The sequence below is a fragment of the Orcinus orca genome, chromosome 2, assembly GCF_937001465.1.
Source record: "Orcinus orca chromosome 2, mOrcOrc1.1, whole genome shotgun sequence".
NCBI lineage: Eukaryota > Metazoa > Chordata > Mammalia > Artiodactyla > Delphinidae > Orcinus > Orcinus orca.
This window is the reverse complement of record NC_064560.1, coordinates 167,166,468-167,192,413: the sequence shown is the minus strand read 5'-3', so window position 1 is coordinate 167,192,413 and position 25,946 is coordinate 167,166,468. Positions and strand designations below refer to the sequence as shown.

Genomic DNA, 25,946 nt, shown 5'->3' with positions numbered 1-25,946 from the left:
CGCCGGCGCCGGATCGGAGGCGCTTCCTGGGCGCAGCGCGCGCCGAGCTGCGCGCGGAGGAGCGGGAGCGCGGGACGGCGCACCGGGGAGGGCGCGCTGGCGGCGACATGGAGGACGGCGTGCTCAAGGAGGGATTCCTCGTCAAGAGGGTGAGCGCAACGGAGCCTCTCCGGACACGGCCCGGGGCGGGCCCGCGGCGGGCGCCGGCTCACCTGAGCCGCGGTCGGCCGGCCTGGGGCCACGCTGGGCGGAGTCGCGTGTAGTAGGGAAAGACGGGTGGACGGTGGTTGGGGGTGAGCTTTAGATAGAAAAGAGGGGCCAGGGCACAGGCGAGGAGGAGAATCCCGCTTGGCTAGGGCGTGTGGGGTGCAGGGGGCGGCTACTCGTAGTGGACAGCTTAATTAAAACAACTTACTAAAATACGAAGCGTATAGGATTTAAATATGATGTATTAAAACAACGAAAGTGTGTTCGGTAGTCCCCAGCGCCCGTCCAGTTAATGCATCATCTCCTATATTCTTCACAATAACCCGTGAGGGAGGAGGAAGCTTATGTTTCTTAAGCCCCTACTGTGCACCAGTCCTGGACGTTGTCTCCTTTAATCCTCCCAACAGTCCGACAGGTTGGTGGTACCACATTACCCCCCCCCCCCGTTTCTTCAAGGGGAAAACAAAGCTCCAAGAGGTTAAGTAGCTCAGGATCTGGACTAGTGGGTGATGGAACAGGATCAAACCCACTCAGGCTGACTCCAAACCGTTTTCTGCCCACTGCAGGGTGGGTATTGTTATTCCTGTATTACAGATGAGGAAACAGGGGTAGAAAGATGAGAGCGCTTGCCCAGAGCCCCAGGGCTAATAACAGCCGGGACTGGAACCTCCATCCTCGTTTCTTCCACATCACCCCATGTGGCCTTTCCCACAGCAAGCAAGAGTCCAGACAAAAGCTCAACATATAGGGAGGGCTTCCCTGGTGGTGCAGTGGTTGAGAGTCCGCCTGCCGATGCAGGGGACATGGGTTCGTGCCCCGGTCGGGGAGGATCCCACATGCCACAGAGCGGCTGGGCCCGTGAGCCATGGCCGCTGAGCCTGCGCGTCCGGAGCCTGTGCTCCGCAACGGGAGAGGCCACAACAGTGAGAAGCCCGCGTACCGCAAAAAAAAAAAAAAAGTAGAAAATGAATGAAAAAGCTGCAAGAGGAAATTAGATTTTTAAAAGTTCTTTTAACATTGATGTTCGCACGAAACATTTATGCTAACCCTAAGAGCAGAGCATAAAATCTGGGGATGAGCCTTTTGGCTCTTCTGAGTTTATAGCTTTGGGAGGGGGATGGATGAAGAGGGATGAAGGGACTCGGCCTCCCCTGGCCACCAGATCAACCCTGAGGTCTCAAGTCACTTTCTGTTCAATAGGTAATGCAGCCATGTTATTTTACACACTGTTTGACATAGGAGGGCGGGTGTGTTGTTTGCTCAAAACTGTAAGCAGGAGGTGTAGGAGGCTGTGCCGGATCAAGGGTCAGAGTGGATACAAGCAGGTACAAAATTCCACGCCTGTTCCATGCCACTGGGATTAAAGTGATAGGTTGGTCCCTCACAGTTTGTGGAGGCAGCTGCACCTCAGAGAGACCACCTATGGGGAGCTTTTCCTGCAGCTTATAAGGTGAGAGGGAGAGGGGTTTGGGCAGGGGTTTGATGGGCATTGTTGATTGCCGGGATAGCCGAGCCCTGGTAGGGGCCTGTTGAGGACAAGCCCTCGCAGAGGGGCCCTTTGGGGCGTCCCCTTGTTCCTGGGGGTTACCTTATATGATTCCCCACCAACACCACCACCACGCAGAGTCAGGGGAGGGCTGGAGGGAAGGAAGGATGTGAGTTCTCTTCCAGATGGGCCACCCAGTCCAGGGTGGCAGCTTAGGGAGTATAGGGTACAGGGAAGTGAGGAGAGTCAACCAGGTCTGGCCCCAAGAGCCCACCGAGGGCCTTGACTGAAATACCTAAAGCACATTCCAGCCAAACCCAAAGACAAGAGTTTGGAGCTGGAGCCTGACCCTGAGGCAAGCGGAAGCCACACCCTTTCCTACAAGGCAGGGATGGGGCCCCTGCCCCTGCTAACTGTCCCTGCCCACTGATCAGTCGGACTTTTCCTCTCCCCCATTTCCCCTCTCCTCCTGGATGGCAACAGCAGCCCCCGTGGCCACTGGAGAAGGTGCAAGGCTACGACGGGGGGATTCCACAGATTCAGGGGGGGTTTACGGTCCAGAAGTGGGGCAGGGCCCAAGCTGGAAACCCAGCATATAGAACAGTCGTCACCAGTGAGGGCAAAGCAGGAGACGGGCAGGGACATGATGGATTTGGCTCTTAATCCAGCCCAGACAAGAAAGAAGCAAAGCTCCCGACAGAAATGCAGAATGCTCACTTGGCCTGGCTTTAGAAGGAGGGTGAGGGGGAAGGAAGGCGGATCTGCGTGGGTAGGACTGCTTGTGCTTTAAGCAGCCGCTGAAGCACTGAATCAGGCATTGCTGCCTGGCTCGTACCTCAGAAACAACACTCAGAAAATGACATGGCAGTGTCGACACGCTTTGGCCTAGAAATTTCATTTGTAGAACTCTATCCCCAGGAAATGCCATATAAGCTTTAGGAACAAAGTGTTATTTCTGTAGTGAAAAAACTGGAAACTACCTATATGTCCCCCCAAATAAACAAATGATTACAAGTGAATTTTAGTTATGCACATGTTAAAAATGTTTATAATATTATAATCCAAAGAGTAAAAATATAAATGGTATGAGTAAGGAAAAAATTTGCTTGGAAGAAAAAAGCAAGAAGGCTAGAAGAAGTTTCGAAAGCTAAAGGTCTCACATCGTGGTGTTCGCAGGGCCATACTCCTTCTGAAACCTGCAGGGGAGAATCCTTCTTTGTCGCTTTTGTTTCTTGTATTCGCAGGCTGTAAAGGAAACATGCAGGTTTTTCCTTCCTGTGTAGGAAAAACCTAGCTCTTCCCCACTGTGTGTTTCTCTATCCTGTGGGGTTCCTTTACTTTTACACAGAACACTTCACTTCTGACTCTTCTAGTCACCAAATGTGTGGAGGTTTTTCCCTACACCAAGCAATTCTCTGCAACACCCAGTGTGTGTCCTATAATTTAACTCAAGTCTGACGCTATCAACTCAGAGACGGCGTTAGATCCCACAGCATGAGAACTCAGTCCTACAAGACTGCTTCCCCAGCCCTCCCCCATGCCCCAACACACACACACACTTCAGACACCAGTCAAAAGCCCAGGTTGTCACCTGTACTCTGACCAACTGCCTATAGATCAGAGGTTCCAGGGAAACACTTAACTTATGTTTACCAGCTTATTAAAGAATGTGATAAAGGAAAGAAATGAGCATCCAGATGGAAGAGATGTGTAGGGCAAGGTTTGTGGGAAGGGGCCCAGAGCTTCTGTGCCCTCTCCGAGTGTACCACTCTCCCAGCACCCCCATGTGTCCCCCAACCTGGAAACTCTTCAAATCCCATATTTCTGGGACCTTATGGAGGTGTCATCATGTAAGCATGATAGATTGTTAACTCCATTTCCAGCCCTTCTCTTTTCTCAAGAGAATGGGAGGGGGGGCTGAAAATTCCAAGCTTCTAATCATGGTGTGGTCTTTCCAGTGACCAGTCCTCACCCAGGAGCCCACCCAGAGTTGCCTCATTAGCACAAAAGATACTCCTGTCACCCAGGAAATTACAGGGGGTTCAGGAGCTCTGTACCAAGAACCGGGGGCAGAGAGCAATATATTGCATTTTCTGTTATCTCACACAGGCACTCCTTGCTGTTCCTTGAGTTGTAGATGCATATTCCTATCTCTGCCTCCATCATCACATGACTGTCTTCTCCCTGTGTGTCTTTCAGTGTCCAAATTTTCCTCTTCATATAAGGACACCAATCATATTAGTGTTATTAGGGCCACCCTAGTGTAGTATGTCCTCATCTTAACCTGATTACATCTGCAAAGACCCTATTTCCAAATAAGATCACATTCACAGTTCCCTGGGGTTAAGACTTCAATGTATCTTTTGGGGGGACATAATTCAACCCACAACACATACCATCTCTGCTTCTTTGGGGTTGTAGGGTCTTGGGCAAGACCTTTCTGGGTCTCAGTTTCCTCATCATTAAAGTTAGGGAGTATAGTATAGGCTTTTTCAAAGGGTCCTCCAGCTGTAACATTCTGTGCTTTTTTTTTTTCAATTTTTATTTATTTATTTAATTTTTATTTTTGGCTGCGTTGGGTCTTTGTTGCTGTGCACAGGCTTTCTCTAGTTGCAGAGAGAAGCTAGTGGGGGCTACTCTTCATTGCGGTGCGTGGGCTTCTTATTGTGGTGGCTTCTCTTTGTTGCGGAGCTCTAGGTGTACGGGCTACAGTAGTTGTGGCACACGGGCTCAGTAGTTGTGGCTTGTGGGCTCTAGAGCACAGGCTCAGTAGTTGTGGCACATGGGCTTAGTTGCTCCGCGGCATGTGGGATCTTCCCGGACCAGGGCTCGAACCCGTGTCTCCTGCATTGGCAGGCGGATTCTTAACCATTGTGCCACAAGAGAAGTCCCATTCTGCGCTTCTTAAGCCCAGTCCTAGGGTCACATCCCAGCTTATGGAATCTCCTCCTTCCCCCTAAGGGGGCTCTAAGCCATTCATGGTCCAACTGGCCTCTGGTCCCAGTCAGCCACTTACAGACAAGGAGCCTGGAGAGGGAGGCAGAGTCCCAGGTGAAGGGAAGCCTGGGTTCTTTTTCAGCTTATACCACTGTCCTTTTGGCCTCTGACACCATTTGCCTGCTGATTTTGGATGAGTCCCTTACGCCGTCTGATATGGTGAAGCTTATCTGAGAAGCAGGGATAAGGGGGCTTTCCTTCTCATTTTGTGGGTTATTACAGTAACCTCCAGCTGAGCTGGCTGCTCCAGTCTGGCCGACCTTACTCAGCTGTTCTGCTCAGGTGTGGTCGGTTGATCCTTTTAACATGAGAACCTATGCTTGTCATCCTTCTGCTTAAGTCTTCAGGGACTCCCCTCCGGCCCCAGCGAAGTCACCAGCTGCTCCGAGTTTTCTACCTACGTAGTAGATTCTATCTCATCAGCCTTTCTTCGATTGCTCTCCTTTGCTGTCAGTCTGGATTCTTAGCTGCTCATAACACGGTCCACTCTAGCAAGTTTCAACGGAAGGGATCTCATAGAGAATAATAAATATCAAGTAACTCGGGAGTATTTGGGAGGGCCGGGTGCCACACAGCCAGAGATAAGGCAGCCAGACCAAAATATCCAACAGCACCACCAGACGTTTCTTGTGGAAATGTCACTGCCGCCACTGTTTGCCCCTTGTCCCTGGTAACTCTGGGGATTGGGTGTCAGAAGAACCTGTCCTTCCACCACTGTCCTGCCACCTTGGTGGCTGCCAAACATGTATCAATGCCCCATGCACAGGACTGGCAGCAACCTGGCCACCTCCCTGTTCCTTCCTGCCGTCGATTCTGGGAAATGTAGCATTTTGTCCAGGAAACGTAGCCCTATCTCTATTGGTTTGTTCTGCTCAACAGGTGTTGGTTACACTTTTCTCCCTAACATCTCCAGGCCCCTTTCTCCTTTCCAGTTGTTTTAGTTTATTAGGGCTGCTATAACAAAATACCACAGACAGGACCCCCTAAACAACACATTTATCGTCTTGCAGTTCTGGAGGTCGGAGTCTAAGGTCAAGTTGTTGGCAGGCTTGGTTTCCTCTGAGGCCTCTCTCCTCAGCTGGTACATGACGCCTCTTGCTGTGTGCTCACATGGCCTTCCTCTGCGTGCACGCCTCCCTGACATCTGCATGTCCAAATTTCCTCTCCTTGTGAAGACCCCAGTCAGGTTGGATTAAGGCCCAACTAATGGCCTTATTTAACCTAATCACCCCTTTAAAGGCCCTGTCTCCAAATACAGTCACATTCTAAGGTAGTAGGGGGTTAGGGCTTCAACATATGAATGGGGAGGGGGGGATAATTCAGCTCAGAACACCTATGTTTTAAGGTTTAAGACTATTTTGCCCCCTCCCCTTCTCCGCCTCACACTGGCCCCCATGCCGGAGCCACACCTGTGTGCCAGCAACTGCCTTTACTGCTAATGCTGTGCCAGGACCCCCTCAGCAGGGATTGCTGGGCGAGGGGACTTGAGTCTGGGCCACGTGGTCTGGTGTAGACCAGTGCTCACACAGTCGACTCCTTCGACAATTTGCGGTTCCCTAACACAGTCAGTACACGCACGCTGAGCGCGGAACAGAATTGTAGCACCACAGGTATGAGAACTGAAGGGGCCTTTGAAATTAATAAATGCTGGGTCAGGAAACCAGTGAATCGGGGACAGTCTCTGAATCAGATAAAGTGCATCTCTCTTGGTTAGAATCCAGCCCTAATTGGGCTCTGCTCTGGGAAACATGCCAAGAAAGTCACTTTCATGAGCGTGTACAAAATCATTTCATTCTGATTCTTCAGCAGACATTCTCCCATCCACTGTTCTGTTCTAGAAGCGGACTCTCTGCCTTCACCTGACTATCCTGTCCACTGGCTCCATGACCCACCTGAGAGCCCCCCAAACTCCCCTGCCTTTTAGGCCTGTCACAGCAGGCTAGGTAAAAATGTTAGCGTCCTTAACAATTTGTGGCTTCAACTTTACAAATTGCCCACATCCTTCAACTAACAATATTCTTTTTTCGGAATATATCCTAAGGAAAAAAAATTAAGAGATGCAGATCAAAATTTATGTGCAAGGATATTCATTGCAGAGTTGTTTATAATAGTGGAAAAAAAACAACCTCAGTTACAACAGGAGATGGACAAGAAAATGATGCAGCCACCTAGTGGTCATTAAAAGACATGTTTTAAAGAAATTTAATGGTGTGAGACGATGCTTGGCAAAGTCAGCAAAAGAAAAACTAGAAAATAAAACTCATATATGTAATATCCTGATTTTTAAAAAAACTAGAAGGTAAAAACTAAAAGGGAAAAAGACTGGAAGGAAATACAAAATGTTAACAATGGCTGTCTCCCAGTAGCAGGATCTTTTCTTCTGTTGACTTTGCAGTTTCTTTCAAGGCTTATTATAACCAGAAAAAAAGAACAGATGGGAACTAGAAAGTCAACGCCAAAGGTGTTTGTTACATACTCAAAAGAGATGACAAAGAGATCCAAAGCTCATGCTTTCTTCATGAAAATGAAAATAAAACATGTGATTCTGAACTGGATCCTTTGGCAATTAAGGACATTATTGGGGTAATTGGTGAAACTTGAATGGAGTTTGTGGAACAGATGAAAATAATATATTCATGTAAATTTCCTAATGTTGATTGTATTGTGGTTATGTTGGAAATACCCTTTTTAGTTTTTGGTAGGAGTTACACAATAAAATACTGAGAAGTGATTGGAGCTTCATCATGTTAAAAACTAACTCTTAATTGCTTTTGTAAAAAAATTTATAATTTTCTTCAGCTTTTCTCTGAATTGAAACTATTTCAAAGTAAAAAAATAAAATTAAGCTAAAAAAGAGAGATAATTCTGTCCCCTTATTGGAGAGTTGATCCCATGGCACAGTCTGGTCACCTGTGCCATGGGCCACCTCTCCCTGGACACCACGTTGTCCCCTCGGCCACCTCACCTCAGGGTTCTCCTGTCTGTCCTCAGGGTCACATTGTCCACAACTGGAAGGTGCGATGGTTCATCCTTCGGCAGAACACGTTGCTGTACTACAAGCTCGAGGGGGGTCGGAAAGTGATCCCCCCCAAGGGCCGCATCCTGCTGGATGGCTGCACCATCACCTGCCCCTGCCTGGAGTATGAAAACCGACCAGTAAGTGAAGGCCCCCGCTTCCCAGCTCCTCCCTCCCACTCCCTGGACCCTCCCGTCTCTGGCCTCTTTGGTGAAGGTGGTGTGGGTCATGGGAAGAGCTGAGTTACTGAAAAACCTGGACTCAAATCCTGGCTGCATCACGTACCAGGCATGTGACCTTGGGCAAGTAATTGCATCTCTTCGAGCCTTAGTCCCTCATCTATAAAATGGGATAAAATAATGACACCTGACTCTCACGACTGTGATGAGAATCATGAAGGTAACAGTGGGTCAAAACACCTTGTAGGCTAGGAGACACTACACAAATGTGAATAATTACTGCTACTTGGGGTTCAGTAGGATGACTTTCATCCCCCGAGGGGCACATGTTCCAAAAGTTTGGGGCAGCTTCAACTCTACCATCAGAAACGAATCTGAATTAATCATTTACTGAGGGCCCATTAAGTACCAAGAAATTTGCTGGGCTTGGAGGTGTCAAGGAAGAAAATGGTAAGATTGCTTCTTTCAGTTAATGATCTTATTATGAAAGCAAGTGATTAACAGAAAAACATTCAGAGTTCCAAATGTTGGTACAAACATTATTAGCCGCAGAGAACACTGTATTGCTGAAGGGGAGGAAAATGCCATCATAGGCTGTCTGCTCAGGTACAGCTTTGAGGGGGATAGAGGTTTGGGCAAAGATCTGAAAGAGGAAAGAGGCAGAGGTTCCAGGCAGGTAGAAGGTCTTGGGTAAAAGTGGAGGGACAGGTAGGGATAAATTTAGAGATCAGGATGGGCATTGTGGCCAAAGGGTATGTTCAATGAAGGAGTGGTGGGAGATTGGCTGGGGCCAGGTACAGGTAATAGGGAGCCATTGAAGGTCTTGACTGAGAGAAGGGGCTGGTGAAAACTCTCTTAGGAAGACCAAAATGAACACCTAAGCTCAGTTCCTAATAAGATAACTAGTTCCATAAAGAAGGGGTCTTACTATTTTCTTCTTTCTTGTCATGTTTTTCTTCTCTGACTCTTCTAGACAAATTGATGAATCTTCTAAGTATAAGAAAATATTAATGACAGTCAATTCTGGGTAATGGGTTTACTCGTGTTTGTTTTGTACTCCTTTATAGTTTAAAATTTTTCTCAAATAGGAAACAAAAGGAGCTGTAAAAATCAGGCATGAAATGAGGCAGAAAGAAGGGATGAACCTGAGGAAACATTATGAAGGAAACATTGACAGGACATCGTTGACTGGATGTTGAGGGCAAGGGAGAGAGAGGCATTGAATATCATTCCAGCCTAAGAGGCTGCAAAAGTGAAATGTCATTCTGTAATTTCCACTGCAAACCTGGAAATGCCACTGATTAAAAGAGATGGCGTAGCTCTCCGTGGGGGTGGGATGGGACTGCTGGGGAGTGCTGAGCCTGGTAAGAGACTTGGGTCTGCATCTTCTTCCTTGTAGCATCATCAGACCAGACACAATGTCTGGGCACATAGCAGATGCTTAGTAAATGTTTGTTGAATAAATGGTTAATGAAAAAGAAAGATTTACAGATAAGTGAGACAGTTCTAAGAAGACAACCTAGTTTTCTAGGTGCATTTAAGACTCTGGGTTTCAATAAATTAAACCTTGGAACTTGTAGGTTAACTTTTTCTTGGGGGTGGTAATTTTTAAAAATCGGAGTATAATTGCTTTACAATGTTGTGTTAGTTTCTGCTGTACGACGAAGTGAATCAGCTATATGTATACGTGTATCCCCTCCCTCTTGGACCTCTCTCCCACCCCCCCATCCCACCCATCTAGGTCGTCACAGAACACCGAGCTGAGCTTCCTGTGCTTTATAGCATGTTCCCACTAGCTATCTATTTTACACATGGTGGTGTATATATGTCAGTCCTAATCTCCCAGTTCATCCCACTCTCCCCTTCCCGCCCCGTGTCCACATGTCTGATCTCTATGTCTGTGTCTCTATTCTAGAGTCCACGTATATGCGTTAATATACAATATTTGTTTTTCTCTTTCTGACTTACTTCACTCTGTATGACAGACTCTAGGTCTATCCACATCTCTACAAATGACCCAATTTCATTCTTTTTATGGCTGAGTAATGTTCCATTGTATATATGCGCCCCATCTTCTTTATCCATTCATCTGTTGATGGACATTTAGGTTGCTTGCATGTCCTGGCTATTGTAAATAGTGCTGCAATACACATTGGGGTACATGTGTCTTTTTGAATTATGGTTTTTCTCGGGGTATAAGCCCAGCAGTGGGATTGCTGAGTCATATGGTAGTTCTATTTTTAGTTTTTTAAGGAACCTCCATACTGTTCTCCATAGTGACTGTATCAATTTACATTCCCACCAACAGTGCAAGAGGGTTCCCTTTTCTCCACACCCTCTCCACTATCTACTGTTTGTAGATTTTCTGATGATGGCCATTCTGACTGGTGTGAGGTGATACCTCATTGCAGTTTTGATTTGCATTTCTCTAATAATTAGTGATGTTGAGCATTTTTCATGTTCCTCTTGGCCATCTGTATGTCTTCTTTGGAGAAATGTCTATTTAGGTCTTCTGCCCATTTTTGGATTGGGTTGTCTGTTTTTCTGATATTGAGCTGCATGAGCTGTTTGTATATTTTGGAGATTAATCCTTTGTCAGTTGCTTCATTTGCAAATATTTTCTCCCATTCTGAGGGTTGTCTTTTCATCTTGTTTATGGTTTCCTTTGCTGTGCAAAAGCTTTTAAGTTTAATTAGGTCCCATTTGTTTATTTTTCTTTTAATTTTCATTACTCTAGTAACGGTCAGAAAAGATCTTGCTGTGATTTATGTCAAAGAGTGTTTTTCCTATGTTTTCCTCTAAGAGTTTTATAGTGCCCAGCCTTACATTTAGGTCTTTAATCCATTTTGAGTTTACTTTTGTGTATGGTGTTAGGTAGGGTTCTAATTTCATTCTTTTACATATAGCTTTCCAGTTTTCCCAGCAAAGAGACTGTCTTTTCTCTGTTATATATTCTTGCCTCCTTTTCATAGATTAGTTGCCCTTAGGTGCGTGGGTTTATCTCTGGGCTTTCTATCCTGTACCATTGATCTATATTTCTGTTTTTGTGCCAGTACCACACTGTCTTGATTACTGTAGCTTTGTAGTATAGTCTGAAGTCAGGGAGCCTGATTCCTCCAACTGCATTTTTCTTTCTCAAGATTGCTTTGGCTGTTCGAGGTCTTTTGTGTTTCCATACAAACCGTAATTTTTATTCTAATTCTGTGAAAAATGTCACTGGTAATTTGATAGGGATTGCATTGAATCTGTAGATTGCTTTGGGTAGTATTGTCATTTTCACAATATTGATTCTTCTAATCCAAGAACACAGTATATCTCTGCATCTGTTTGTGTCATCTTTGATTTATTTCATCAGTGTTTTATAGTTTTCTGAGTACAGGTCTTTTGCGTTGTTAGGTAGGTTTATTCCTAGGTATTTTATTCTTTTTGTTGTGATGGTAAATGGGATTGTTTCCTTAATTTTTCTTTCTGATCTTTCATTGTTAGTGTTTAGGAATGCAAGAGATTTCTGTACATTAATTTTGTATCCTGCAGCTCTACCAAATTCACTGCTTAGCTCTAGTGGTTTTCTGGTGGCATCTTTAGGATTTGCTATGTATAATATCATATTATCTGCAAACAGTGACGGCTTTACTTCTTCTTTTCCAATTTGTATTCCTTTTATTTCTTTTTCTTCTCTGATTGCCATGGCTAGGACTTCCAAAACTATGTTGAATAAGAGTGGCGAGAGTGGACAGCCTTGTCTTGTTCCTGATCCTAGAGAAAATGCTTTCAGTTTTTCTCCATTGACAATGATGTCTGCTGTGGGTTTGTCATATATAGCCTTTATTATGTTGAGGTAGGTTCCCTCCATGCCCACTTTCTGGAGAGTTTATCATAAATTGTTGTTGAATTTTGTCAAAAGCTTTTTCTGCATCTATTGAGATGATCCTATGGTTTTTATTCTTTAATTTGTTAATATGGTGTGTCACATTGACTGATTTGCATATATTGAAGAATCCTTGCATCCCTGGGATAAATCCCACTTGATCATGGTGTATGATCCTTTTAATGTGTTGTTGGTTTCTGTTTGCTAGAATTTTGTTGAGGATTTTTGCATCTATATTCATCGGTGATATTGGTCTGTAATTTTCTTTTTTGTGTGTGATATCTTTGTCTCGTTTTGGTATCAGGGTGATGGTGGCCTCGTAGAATGAGTTTGGGAGTGTTCCTCCCTCTGCAATTTTTTGGAAGAGTTTGAGAAGTATAGGTGTTAGCTCTTCTCTAAATGTTTGATAGAATTAGTCTGTGAAGCAATCTGGTCCTGGACTTTTATTTGCTGGGAGATTTTTAAATTACAGTTTCAATTTCATTACTTGTGATTGGTCTGTTTATATTTTCTAATTCTTCCTGGTTCAATCTTGGAAAGTTGTACCTTTCCAAGAATTTCTCCATGTTTTCCAGGTTGTCCATATTATTGGCATATAGTTGCTTGTAGTAGTCTTTTATAATCCTTTGTATTTCTGTGGTGTCAGTTGTAATTTCTCCTTTTTCATTTCTAATTTTATTGATTTGAAACCTCTCCCTTTTTTTCCTTGGTGAGTCTGGCTAAAGGTTTATCAATTTTGTTTATCTTCTCAAAGAACCAACTTTTTTGATCTTTGCTATAGTTTTCTTCGTTTCTATTTCATTTATTTCTGTTCTGATCTTTATGATTTCTTTCCTTCTACTAACTTTGGGTTTTTTTTGTTCTTCTCTCTCTGGTTGCTTTAGGTGTAAGGTTAGATTGTTTAGATTGTTAGATTGTTAGATTGTTAAATTGTTAGATTGTTTATTTGAGATTTTTCTTATTTCCTGAGGTGAGATTGAATTGCTATAAACTTCCCTCTTAGAACTGCTTTTGCTGCATCCCATAGGTTTTGTGTTGTTGTGCTTTCATTGTCATTTGTTTCTATGTATTTTTTAATTTCGTCTTTGATTTCTTCAGTGATCTCTTGGTTATTTAGTAGTGTATTGTTTAGCCTCCATGTGTTTGTGTTTTTTACAGTTTTTTTCCTGTAATTGACTTCTAATTTCATAGCGTTGTGGTCAGAAAAGATGCTTGATACGATTTCAGTTTTCTTAAATTTTCCAAGGCTTGATTTGTGACCCAGGATGTGATCTATCCTGGAGAATGTTCCATGTGTACTTGAGAAGAAAGTGTATTTTGCCGCTTTTGAGTGGAATGTCCTATAAATATCAATTAAATCTATCTGGTCTATTGTGTCATTTAAAGCTTGTGTTTCCTTATTATTTTCTGTCTGGATGATCTGTCCATTGGTGTAAGTGAAGTGTTAAAGTCCCCCACTATTATTGTGTTACTGTTGATTTCCCCTTTTATGGCTGTTAGCATTTGCCCTATGTTTTGAGGTGCTCCTATGTTGGGTGCATAAATATTTACAATTGCGATATCTTCTTCTTGGATTGATCCCTTGTTAATTATGTAGTGTCCTTCCTTATCTCTTGTAACAGTCTTTATTTTAAAGTCTATTTTATCTGATATGAGTATTGCTACTCCAGCTTTCTTTTCATTTCCATTTGCATGGTATATCTTTTTCCATCCCCTCACTTTCAGTCTGTATGTGTCCCTAGGTCTGAAGTGGGTCTCTTGTAGACAGCCTATGTACGGGTCTTGTTTTTGTATCTATTCAGCCAGTCTGTGTCTTTTGGTTGGAGTATTTAATCCATTTACATTCAAGGTAATTATCCATACGTATGTTCCTATTACCATTTTCTTAATTGCTTTGGGTTTGTTTTTGTGGGTCTTTTTCTTCTCTTGTGTTTCCCTCCTAGAGAAGTTCCTTTGCTGTAAAGCTGGTTTGATGGTGCTGAATTCTCTTTGCTTTTGCTTGTCTGTAAAGCTTTTGATTTTTTTGTCCAATCTGAATAAGATCCTTGCTGGGTAGAGTAATCTTGGTTGTAGTTTTCCCCCTTTTATCACTTTAAATATATCCTGCCACTCCCTTCTGGCCTGCAGAGCTTCTGCTGAAAAATCAGATGACAACCTTATGGGGATTCCCTTGTATGTTATTTGTTGCTTTCCCCTTGCTGCTTTTAATATTTTTTCTTTGAATTTAATTTTTGTTAGTGTGAGTAATATGTGTCTTGGTGTGTTTCTCTCTGGGTTTACCCTGTATGGGACTCTCTGCACTTCCTGGACTGGGGTGGCTATTTCCTTTCCCATGTTAAGGAAGTTTTTGACTGTAATCTCTTCCAATATTGTCTCAGACCCTTTCTCTTTCTCTTCTTCTGAGACCCTTATAATTTGTGTGTTGGTGCGTTTAATGTTGTCCTAGAGGTCTCTGAGACTGTCCTCACTTCTTTTCATTCGTTTTTCTGGGTTCTGCTCCTCAGCAGTTATTTCCACCATTTTATCTTCCAGGTCACTTATTCATACTTCTGCTTCAGTTATTCTGCTATTGATTCCTTCTAGTGTATTTTTCATTTCAGTTATTGTGTTGTTCATCACTGTTTGTTTGGTCTTTAGTTCTTCTACGTCCTTGTTAAACATTTCTTGTATTTTCTCAATCTGTGGCCCCACTGGATTTCCAAGATTTCGGCCCATCTTTACTCTCATTACTCTGAATTCTTTCTCAGGTAGGCTGCCTATTTCCTCTTCATTTATTTGGTCTTGTAGGTTTTTACCTTGCTTCTTCATCTGTAACATATTTTTGTGTTGTCTCATTTTTCTTTGATGGGTGGGGCTGTGTTCCTGTCTTACTGTTTGTTTGGCCTGAGGCGTCCATTACTGGAGTTTGCAGGCAGTTGGATAGAGCTAGGTCTTGGTGCCAAGATGAGGACCTCCAGGAGATCTCACAACGATTAATATTCCCTGGGGTCTGAGGTTCACTGTTAGTCCAGCAGTTTGGGCTTAGTGCTCCCACCACAGGAGCTCAGGTCTGAGCCCCGGCCTGGGAATCAAGCCGCGCAGCACAGCAAAAAAAAAAAAAAAAGCAGAACACTAACAAAGAATAAAAAATAAAATAAAATTGGAAAAATTAAAAATATATTAGGAAAAATAAAAATATAAATGAAACAACCACAAGGCAAAACAGAACCACGACAGCAAAAAAAAAAAAAAAAAAAAGAAGCCTGGAAAAGGCCTTGGTGGTGGGCGGAGCTTAGGTGCAGCACGGCTGGAGGGGGTCCCAGAGGGCTGAGGTTTAGGTCCAGGGCCCCAGCAGGCTCTCTGGGGCTCAAGCAGGCAGGGGAGACGCCAGCCTCGTTCCCCTCCGATCCCCCAGTACCCCGAAGGTCTCTCCCCATCCCTGCTAATCCCTGCTCCATGGGCAGGCTCCTCCAATCATGGGAACCCCTCCCTTCCCCCAGCTGCCCCTCAGGGGTGCCAGTCCCATCCCACCTCCGCTTTTCCTCCCCTCCCCCTTCCCCCCAACATCCTACCCGGTTGCTCGAGGATTCCTCCCGTCCCTTTAGGTTTCCGAGGTCCCTGACCAGTGCCTGGTAGGGGCCCTAGTTGTGAGGAGACACGAACTCCACCTCTTCCTACTCTGCCATCTTGGCTCCTCCTCTGCTGTAGGTTAACTTGTTGACCTGATACCGCCTCATAGTCTTTAAGGAACAGTGGAGAGCAGAAGTGCTGGTAGAACAGGCGGGCGATAGGAAAACTTTGTTCTGTGTTTCAAAAAAGGAGACAAGTTGCTAGCTAGAGCTGTGAACTTCTTGCTAATTCTACGTAAAATTCTCAGAGAAAATTGGCATCTGCCAGTCCATGGCTACTTGAGGGGGAAGAAGCCAAGAGGAGTCAGTAGGTTCACTAAGAACAAGTTATAAAGTGTAGCGTGTGTGTGTGTGTGTGTGTGTGTGTGTGTGTGTGTTTTAATTAGGAAGCTATAAAAAAGTGTGTCTGGATTTCCTGTGGAACTTTATAGTCTCTCCTGAGATCTTTTCATTAAAATGGCGGACTACAGACTGACAGGGTGCTGGTTGAACTCATCTTTCCACGATGTTGATGAGTGAATCCATGTTAACTTGGAGGAACATGGTACTCTTTGGGACCGTGAGCCCGCCTTGTCTTATCCACCATTTTTGCTGTTTAGGTGAAGGACTTGATGAAGTTTGCAAGCAAAGCGAGGTAGGAGCTAATACATTGGAAAACAGAATCAGAATGAGACAGAATCCTTCTGTTTTGCAACAGAAGTGGTGAGCCCAGTCTACTCAGATGACATTTAGTAGGATCAACATGCAAAATCTCAACGTTTGAAAAAAAACCCTAAATGCCCATTTAAAAGATGGAGGAGATGTGGCCCACCTGAAAAAGACTCTCAGCTGACTGCACAGAGCATCAAGCCCTGAGGATGCCACTGCTAATGAGACCTCAGGCCCATGCTGTCTTGTACCCCCAGACCTTCCCTGGAGCAGTTTGTTCCATTCCAAGGGTCATATTTTATGAGACTGTTGAACCAACTGCAGAACATTTAGCAGGGCATAAACTGGTTGAGAAAGTTTAAACAGTATCATATGAGGAACGTGTGAAAGACTTGGGATGATTAGACCCGATTAGAAAGAGGATGAAAAGGAACAGAACTAACAGTTCCTTCAAGGTAGGCATTAATAGCCTCATATGACAGATGAAGGAACTGAGAGTCAGTGGGTCCTTTAATGTGCCCAAACGTCCATAGCTAAGTATCCACATCAGTGTGACCTGGAAGCCTGTGCATTTCCCACTTCAGCACAGGGGCTGTCATAGGAGGTGAGCTTAATCTATGTGGTTCTAGAAGGCAGAATCAGGAGCAGAGAGACCAAGTGCCCAGGAAGCAGACCCTATGCTAATGAGTCTGTCCAAAGGGGAAAGATGGTGAGCTCCCCGTCACTGGAGGTATACAAGCAAATCTTTAAAGACCACCAGCTGGGGTGTGGTTGAGCGCTCGGGCACTCGGCAGACACTGGACCATGTGGCCTCCCAGATTCCCCTCGGTTCTGTCATTTTAGCTGCTCAGCCAGCATTCTCTTGCCTGCTTGGTCTGACTGGCTGTTTTCCCACAGCTCCTCATTAAGCTGAAGACTCAAACATCCACGGAGTACTTCCTGGAGGCCTGTTCTCGAGAGGAGAGGGACGCCTGGGCCTTTGAGATAACAGGAGCTATTCACGCGGGGCAGCCGGGGAAGGTCCAACAGCTCCACATATTGAAGAACTCCTTCAAGCTGCCCCCTCACATCAGCCTGCAGTGAGTGCCTGGGCCCTGCCCTTGCCCTATCTGGCCTGGCTGCAGACTCTTCTGTGTGTGTGCAGCGGGGATGCGGGGTTGGGGTGGGATTTGGCGGGGGGAGCGGCCTGTGGCTGTTACCCAGGCCTGACTGGTACCACCATTGTGCTTCAGGGCCTTTCGCTGTCCCTGTCCTGCTTACATTGTTTTCTCTGCCTGGGAGTGGCCCTACCTACCTGCCCTGGGAACCTCTTGGGGCCTCTGCTGCTCCTGCCCCCTTAAGTGTCTTGACACCCTCTCTTCAGTTTCACCCAGGGTGCTCAGGGCTATGTGACAGCTCCCCAGGAATCCCTGCTCACCCAAGTCATTAGTCTTGTTTGCAGCCTGGGGGCAAGAACGATGTGTTCCAGTAGCGGTTGCATTCTCACTCTGTGGGATTCTTCATCCATTCATCCATTCATTCATTTATTCATTCATTCAAGAAACAGTTATTGAGTGCCTACTGCATGCCATACATTGCTCTAGGTGCTCAGGAGATGCAAATGAGAATAAACAAAGTCTCATCTCAGGGGCTTTCCAGCCCAGGTACATAAACAGAGAATGAGAAAAGATCTTCCATTTGTGGCAGGAATCATCCCACAGAACAGAAGGAAAACAGTAGTGGAGGCGATACTATAAAGTAGGGACGGATGAAAGGAGTTCCCATCATGGAATCTCTTACATCAGCCCATCTGCAGGAAATACCCCCTAACCTTCCAGGTAGCAAAACTACCAAAAAGCTTCATACCAGGCTCTGGGATCTTGATTGTGCATCTAGGGCGCGGCTGAACCGTGGTGAGTGCAAGGAGGACCAGTGGCAGATGAGTGTGGGTTCAAGTGATGGGTGACTTTGAGAAGTAGCTGGAGGAGTTTGAACTTTATGCAGTAGATCATAGAGAATCATTACTGAACATTCTTTTGTTTCTAAATTAAAAGCCACAGCTCATTAGTTCTACTACAGAAGTAATACCTGTCTAGTCTAGAAATATTAGAACATTTAGATGAGCAAGAAGAAAAAGAAACGTCCCCAAATCCTACCTCTCAAATCCTGATGCATAATGGAATACCCCTTTTTTTGCGATGTGTATCATCCCATGTGCCATGTGCTTTACACCCTTAGCAATGACTTTTGGACCCTCCCTCATACCTGTCAATGTGACCAGGGTCCCTCTCCTTTGCCTTCCTTCTGTGTAGTCGCATCGTGGACAAGATGCACGACAGCAGCAGCGGAATCCGGCCAAGCCCCAACATGGAGCAGGGAAGCACCTACAAAAAGACCTTCATAGGTGAGCCTCCCCTCTCGGGGGCTGGGCCAGGCACTGGAAACCTGGGGCTTGGTGATCCGGGACTCTGTGCTTGAACGGCTTGTGTTGAAGCCAGAGCTGCCTGCCAGCCGAGGGGCTGGCCTGAGGTGGCCACATGTGAGTGCGGCCACAGCTCTGAGCAGCAGGTGTGACCTTCGGTCTGCTCTAGGGCAGAGCCCCAAGGCTATGCAAGGCTGCCCAAGAGGTCAAGGTCAATGAGGTCACAGCCAAGCACCCCTGAGGAAGCTGGTCTGGAGCCTGTCGTCTGACGGGTGCTGCCCTTACCCTGATGCAGGCTCCTCCCTGGTGGACTGGCTCATCTCCAACGACTTTGCAGCCAGCCGTCTGGAGGCCGTGACCCTGGCCTCCATGCTCATGGAGGAGAACTTCCTGAGGCCGGTAGGCACCCGAAGCACGGGAGCCATTCGCTCTGGGGATCTGGCTGATCAGTTCCTGGATGACTCCATGGCCCTGTACACTTTTGTAAGTTAGGGAGTGGGTTCCTGTTGCCACTGGGGCAGAGAGAGGAAGAGGCAACAGAGTGGGGGGGCGGGCGGGGATCCACAGTCACGGGTGAGAGGCCAAGCTTCACCCCAGGTGGAGTGGGTTTTCTGTATGGAGGCTTTTCCTTTCCCCCGCGGTATCCTCCACAGCCTAGAACTAGGACTTTTTGGTAACAGAGTCCTTGCTCTCTCCTTCCCGCTAGGCTGAGAGCCCCAAGAGGAAGATAAGCTCCAAGGAAGAAATGAGTCTCAGCACCGTGGAGTTAAGTGGCACAGTGGTAAAGCAAGGCTATCTGGCCAAGCAGGTATGGCCGCCTTGGAGCGGGGAGAAGATGGGCAGTTCGCAAGCTCGGGGGAGGCAGGAATCCCCGCAAAGGGCGGGAAGGGCTGAGACTGCCAGGGGCACTAATTATCAGCAGAATCTGCTAAAGTCAGGGTCCAGTGGCAGCCACCGGGAGCAAATCAAGGGGCATGCACGTGTCCACTCGCGCATACACGAGCCCCAGACAAGGGGGCGTTCCGGGAAAAGTGCACACAAGTAGTTACCACAGCATTAGAAAACAATGCCTGTGTCACTGCCCAGTTCACTTATTTGTCTGGAAGGGCATTGCCTACTGGTTGGCATTTTGCCTTTGGTGGCTTTCTGCTCCCTGAGGCTTCCTGGGGTCTCTGCCTGCTTTTGTGGGACTCTGCCTGCCCCCTTGAGAAGTATTTTCTCCACCTACTTCAGTAGGTTGAAGGTGAAATTCTGCAGTGTAATCTCTGTGTTTAAAAACTGACCGTGGCCACTGCTCCTACCACGTTGGGAGAGCGGCCACGTTAAGCGGGGACAGCCGGGTCACAGTCACACCTGCGGCATGTCCACCTGTGCCTGCAAACCAAGCTGCCGCGTCCCGGCGCGTGAGGTGTAAGCCAGTCTCCTACACACCTCTTGTGTCTATGCACTCCTGACACGCCACGTGAATGTGTGCATCTGTACAACACTGCTCAGCACCGTTCCCATCTTCTTGGAGCACTCGATGTCATTGTCACCTGCTTCTTGCGTATCAGGATCCCCTTCTGCTCTTAGATTGCTTACTGTCCACGTAACTGCCTGTTTATTCCAAGGGCTCTGCTTCTGCTGGGCCTGAAGGGAGTCTGGTGAGGGGAGGTAGTGAGGTCCTGGGAGAGGAGGAGGGTGTGGGAGGGACTCGGGGTGCTCCAGACTAGAGGGTTAAGGAAGCTTTGTGACCTAGGGGTGAAGCCACAGTCACACGCACGGCAGTATCTTCCACGCTTAGATTTAAACATATAATTGATTGTTTCTTACTCTTTTTTTTTTGCAGTAGAGTTGATTTACAAGGTCGTGTTAGTTTTTGGTGTCCAGCAAAGTGATTCAGTTATAAATATATATATACATATTCTTTTTCCTATTCTTTTCCATTATGGTTTATTACAGGATATTGAATATAGTTCCCTGTGCTATACAGTAGGACCTTGTTGTTTATCCGTTTTATACATAATAGTTTGTATCTGCTAATCCCCAACTCCTAATTTATCCCTCCCCCACCCCCTTTCCCCTTTGGTAACCATACGCCTTACTCTTTTTCTGATGCAGAATGCCGAAGTGGTTTTCACTGTATATAAGTGCACATATATTCCTGTAGGTGTAGGTTTGTTTTCGGACTAAGTTGACGCTTAAAATTTGGTGCCCTTGGGTTCAAGTTTGCCTGTGAGTTCTTGGTCCAGTTGAAACCTGTGACCTCCCTGTCCTCCGTGTGCCCTGAGTGGTGTCCAGGCAGTGCTCCCCCTTTCTTTCAGTGCTGACCCTCTTTGGCTGTGTCAGCTCGGCTAAAGGTGACTGCTGTTGGTGAAGTGTCACTGAGCCGTGAAGTCCATGACATGTCACTGCAATCCCCAGGTCTCCAGGCTCTTTTGAGAAAGTCGTTCATTGGAGCAGGCTGGCTGGGAGGTTCGAGGTTCCGCACTGGAGGCACAGAGGTGGGAGGAAGTGACTGAGAGCTGTCACCGATGAGCCTTGCACCCTCTCTTTGCCTCAGGGGCACAAGAGGAAAAACTGGAAGGTGCGGCGCTTTGTTCTGAGGAAGGACCCGGCTTTTCTGCATTACTACGACCCTTCCAAAGTGAGTGCCTTGTCATGCTCCCAGACACATCTCTCCAGAGCAGAGCAGGCAGCTGGCTTCACCTCCGCCCTTCCTCCCAGCATCCCTACCATAACTCCCACCCACTATGCCTTTCCTTCCACGGTGCAAGCTACCCCTCACAGTCTGATCACTCCTTTCTTTCATCACATTGTTGCCTGCTCAGTGGATCTACATTGTTTTGAGAGGCAAAGCGTCTTTCAGTTTCTCCAAAGCTGGCTGTGTGCCTAGGGAAGGTGAGGTGCGCTGATAAAGAGACTCCTAACTGGTGCTTTCTAGTCTCTTTTCACCCCTTTCCACCCAAAGAGTCCATGAATTCTGCCCCCTCAACCTCATGTCCCCACCAACGTTTTGGAAGGTTTCTTTTACCATTTAATATTTAAGCCATAATTCTGAGTTTCAGATAATAAGTATTCCTGCATGCTGGGTTTGATCTAATTCCAATCAGAAGAAAAGAAAAATGTCCTTCTGGTCAGCCTGTTCAGCCTTGTCTTGGTAGATGTATTCATTTGTTTTTTGAAATAAGAATGGACGTTCCTCCCTTGCTGAGCTTCAGTCAAGAACCCCACCCTAAGCTGAGAAACTGAAGGAGCTTGAAACAGCCCCCCACCCCGGGACCCTGCTAGACCACAGGGAGGGCCGAGGGACAGGGAGGGGGGTGGCACTGCTGCAGCTGGCTGTGGAATGAAGAAGCCCGGACTTCCTCGCTGCTGCAGACGACTTGCCATGTGATGTCCAAGTTCAGCCTCAACTGCTGTTACAAATGACTCCACAGACTACTTTAGCAGGCTGACTGCGGGTGGTTATAGATGAGAGGGTGACTCTTCTTTTTTGTGCCTTCACACAGTTCCTAATCAGGTCTCCTTTCCTTTGCAGGAAGAGAACCGGCCAGTGGGTGGGTTTTCTCTTCGTGGTTCACTCGTATCTGCTCTGGAGGATAATGGCGTTCCCACTGGTAAGGGGCAACTTTCGCCCTGGCCTGATCTCGGGGGCCTCCCTCCTGTGCTCTCAGTTAACACTCTGCTGATGAAGGGCTAAGCTGTGAGGGCTGATGGGCTTTCTCAGCGAGACGATGAATGGTGTGAGCTTTGAAGCCGATTAGAGAAAGGGCAAGTGGGGTGTTCTTAGTGTGTTAACAACACAACTAAATGACCCTTGTCTTTCATATTCTTTCCCATCCTTTTCTGTGCTTACTGGCCCATAGGCTTCCACCTAAGAACAGTAGCTTACAATAGTGCTTAAGGATTGACAACACACTATTAGCACACTAATTTCACAATAGACAGTTGAGGTAGGAGGATAGTATTATTCGTAACTTATGGATGTAGAGATTGAGGTTCAAAGAAGTTAAACAATTCAAGTCAAATCCCACATCTGTGTCTGGTTTTAACATAAACATACTGGACTCTTTGATGTGAGTTAGACTGTAGACCTGTGGTTTGCATAGGGGGCAGGCCAAGAGGGCTTCCAAGAATGTCCAGACATAGCACTGGCAGGCCTTAAGGCACAGGTGAGGGAGAGGGGATGGACAGGAGGAATACAGGAAAGCACACATCTGGTGGGATTTCCTAACCATACACATTTGTACTAAGAAATACTTCATGGTATGTGTTTTTGTCTGTGTCTCAGTTGACTTTCAGCTACTCCCAGCTGAAAGCAGACATGGATGTTCACTCGCTGATTTTTTTTTTTTTTCTTCCTGCCTAGGGGTTAAAGGGAATGTCCAGGGAAATCTCTTCAAAGTGATTACTAAGGATGACACACACTATTATATCCAGGCCAGCAGCAAGGCTGAGCGTTCAGAGTGGATTGAAGCTATCAAAAAGCTAACGTGACAAGGACCTGAGGGAATGGGATCAGGATTCCTCCCTCTTAACAGATGACACAGGATTTCCTGGAAAACAGGAATGTGTTAAGACTTTTAGCTTTTTCTATTTTGTACTGCTTTGGAGTGAGATTGGTGAAGAGTTCCTTAGATTACAGTGGGCAGTGGTGCTATTTCCTTCCCCACCTTCAAAGTTAACATGGAAATGCTAGAATAGCCATTAGGCATCAGCATCTTGACTTTCGCTCATCATCACAACCAGCCATTCCCTGGGTACCAAAGTAGGTTTCCCTTGTCACACTAACTGGCCACGTTGTAATACTAAATAAAACACTATAGTCTCATGGTGGCGCTCTCTGAAATGCTGTCAGCAACTCATTCTTTGGAATGAATAAAAATTGTTATTTGTTCCTGGCTATTAGAATTCCTATACCAAGTTTTAGTTTTCAAAGGTTTTTCATGCTTAAGGCTATACGAATTATTAGGCAAGCTGATTATAAAAACATCTCAAGTGATCTGTCACTAAAACATGCCTCATCTTAAAGTGGGGATGGGGGGCAAAATTTTGAAAATATCGTTTTACTTTGAAAAATAAGCTTTCGTAAGTATTATACGTTGCAGAAAAGAAATCATGGACTCAGACAGATTAGTCACACATATAAAAAAAGTAAAATTACAGTTTTTCTGTAGATAAAAATGTCATTTAGATAGACAGAGCAGGAGTTTGTTGAAGGACAGGAACAGGAGCTCTCTAAAGGACACAGAAAGATGTCAGTGGGAAAAGAATTAAATCAAGGCATGAAATTTTGGGTTTTAGAATGAAGATTAATGGAGACAAATAGGTACGAAGAAGCTTCACCAGTTAGGAGGTTAATCTGAAGTAGTGAAAAGTCTGCATCATACAGTATCTTTAAAAACATTTTTATTACTTTCAAGTTTAATACAGTAATCTGCCAAGTACAAGTGCTTCGGCTTCCTTTAATGAATAGATACGTAACTTACATTTAAGGGGAGTGGATACTTCCAAAGTGCTTAAGTAAAAATTCATTCTCTTCAATAGTTTGAACTGTCTCCTCTTAATCTTGTCTAGAATAACTGATCTGAGGTTTTACTTTAATTCCTTACATTCTAAGAGACTGCCTTTTAAAGCACCATTTTCCATTTGGCATTTCACCAAGGTCTATGTCCTTGGAATTAGTTTCTTTATTGCTTCTTGTTATCAACAGGTGTTTACCTGAATTAAACTGCATTTGGTTTGATGGCTTCTTGACTCTAAATTAGCACAATTACACCCCACTCTGTATGGTATCAGTATCGTGTGTTGAAAAGTAGTTGACTATCACATTGAGGCAAACCAGGGGTCAACTCTCGCCAAGAGTTCTAGCACTTGAATTTTTAAAAATCCGGAACCATTTACACTGTTCTTGATGTAAAAGTAGCTAGGTCAAGTACGGCAGCTGAATAGTAACTGTACTGCTTAGCACGTCTCTGTAGGTTTCCACTAAGTGTTTGAGCATTATCCATGTAAGTAATGGCTTGTCTTGTTTTACTAGAAAACATGAAAAATGGTTTGCGTTCATATTTTTCCAGGCCATTTAAGATTTTCAACTAATTATGCCTAATGGAGACTCAAACTATTTTCAGTTATGAGTCGATAACCACTTGACCTCAAAGGCAGCATGGGGAATAGATGAAATTGTCAATTTTTAATGAAGAGTCTTTGTGGGGAGAGATCCATTTGGATAAACTGGTCAACTGTCTTTGTCAATCTGTTCAAGTTATTTGGAGCTGGGTGTGATCTTGTTCTCATATTTGAAAGTGATACTTTTAGGTCACCAGGGTAAGTTTAGTTAGTTCTCTCCTTCATGATCAGTGAGGTATTGATCTTTTTTCTCATAAGGGTCGTAAATTTGCAAAATTGTTACGAAACTGAGCAAAAGACCTGCATGGGATAAAATCACTCACCACTGATGCCACCGGTATTTCTCGACAGTTATGGCTTTTGAAGTATTAAAAAAAAATTCAGTAAACAAAGTGAAAATTCAATTCCTCTGCTTACAGCAAACATTTAAGGAGCACCTGTTACAGTTTGATAACATTCTTGATGCTGTGAGCTTTATAGACTTTTTTTTGACTCCTCAGAAAGACTGAAGTGAAAATTATGTGCCAGATTCTCCTCTAAATATTCCCAGTATGCAAGCCAGCAATCATGGCTCCCTCGTGGAAACGGTTATATGAAATTAGACTTCTGGATTTAAAGAGCTAGTAGAGGCTGCTAAATTAAACAAAGGGACAAACCTTCAAAAATGGCTCAAATGGCTCACCGACACACTCTTCTATTTTCCATTCCCTTTAACACTGAGGTAAGTCTAGTCCTGGACTGACTAAGGTGGGTTAGGTTTAATCTTCTAAGAAGTATTTCTTGGGAATGATTAGTAAAATTAATTTATCTAGTACCTCAAGTACCCTAAGAGATTAAACTTATGAAGCAGACCAAAGTTAACTTAAGACTTTCTACACCCTGGCTACTATAACTGTAACTGCAAACCATACGTTATCTATGAAATTTATTTACCTTTGTATATATTATTTATTTACCTTTAGAACAATCAGCTCTTAAAGAAAAAAATGATGGAAACACAGAAAAACCATTGTAATTGTGTTCAAACAGATCCCCACTCTATTATGAAGAGAACTGAAGCTTCTACGTGGCACCTAGCAAATATTTTACTGGAAAAAAACCCCAAAAGTTGGGCAATGAGACTCAAATAACTTAATTTAAAAAGCAGCATCTTTTTCTTAAAAAAAACACCCCTAAAACCTTTACCACCCTGAATTACAAACTCAAGGCAAGCAGCTTAGTACACCAACAAGGACCAGTGTGATAAATTCTCCCTCATACCACATGCTGTCATCAGTCTCAAATAGGTAAAAGGCACACAATCAATGTAATTCTTCAGTTGCATTTTAAGGCTTTTTCCCCCTAGGAGTAAACTTTCACTAATTAAAATTATGTTCTCTAAACCCTCCCTTTGAAAGGATCTGCTATATTGATCCTTTAGGTCAC

General features: G+C 45.0%; 1 protein-coding gene across 2 annotated transcripts; it reads left to right on the top strand.

Annotated features, from left to right (window-relative positions):
* Positions 1-14: 14 nt before the first annotated feature.
* On the top strand, positions 15-24,142 carry PLEK2 (pleckstrin 2). Of its 2 annotated transcripts, none has more exons than XM_033429353.2 (9): positions 15-149; positions 7,682-7,846; positions 16,907-17,088; positions 18,301-18,392; positions 18,706-18,809; positions 19,117-19,218; positions 20,953-21,036; positions 21,931-22,009; positions 22,762-24,142. In XM_033429353.2, exons 1-9 carry the CDS (start codon positions 108-110, stop codon positions 22,887-22,889), a joined length of 978 nt encoding a protein of 325 aa, XP_033285244.1. In that variant the 5' UTR covers positions 15-107; the 3' UTR covers positions 22,890-24,142. The 2 variants fall into 2 exon arrangements, with proteins under 2 accessions (XP_033285244.1, XP_004262192.1); XM_004262144.3 differs by having other exon boundaries at positions 18,706-18,893.
* The last annotated feature ends 1,804 nt before the right edge of the window (positions 24,143-25,946 follow it).

Coding starts and splice junctions, on each gene's coding strand:
- PLEK2 (XM_004262144.3), top strand. CDS start 108: ATGGAGGACGGCGTGCTCAAGGAGGGATTCCTCGTCAAGAGG. Junction 17,089..18,300: donor CCCCCTCACATCAGCCTGCA/GTGAGTGCCTGG, acceptor CCTTCTGTGTAG/TCGCATCGTGGACAAGATGC. Junction 18,393..18,705: donor CTACAAAAAGACCTTCATAG/GTGAGCCTCCCC, acceptor ACCCTGATGCAG/GCTCCTCCCTGGTGGACTGG.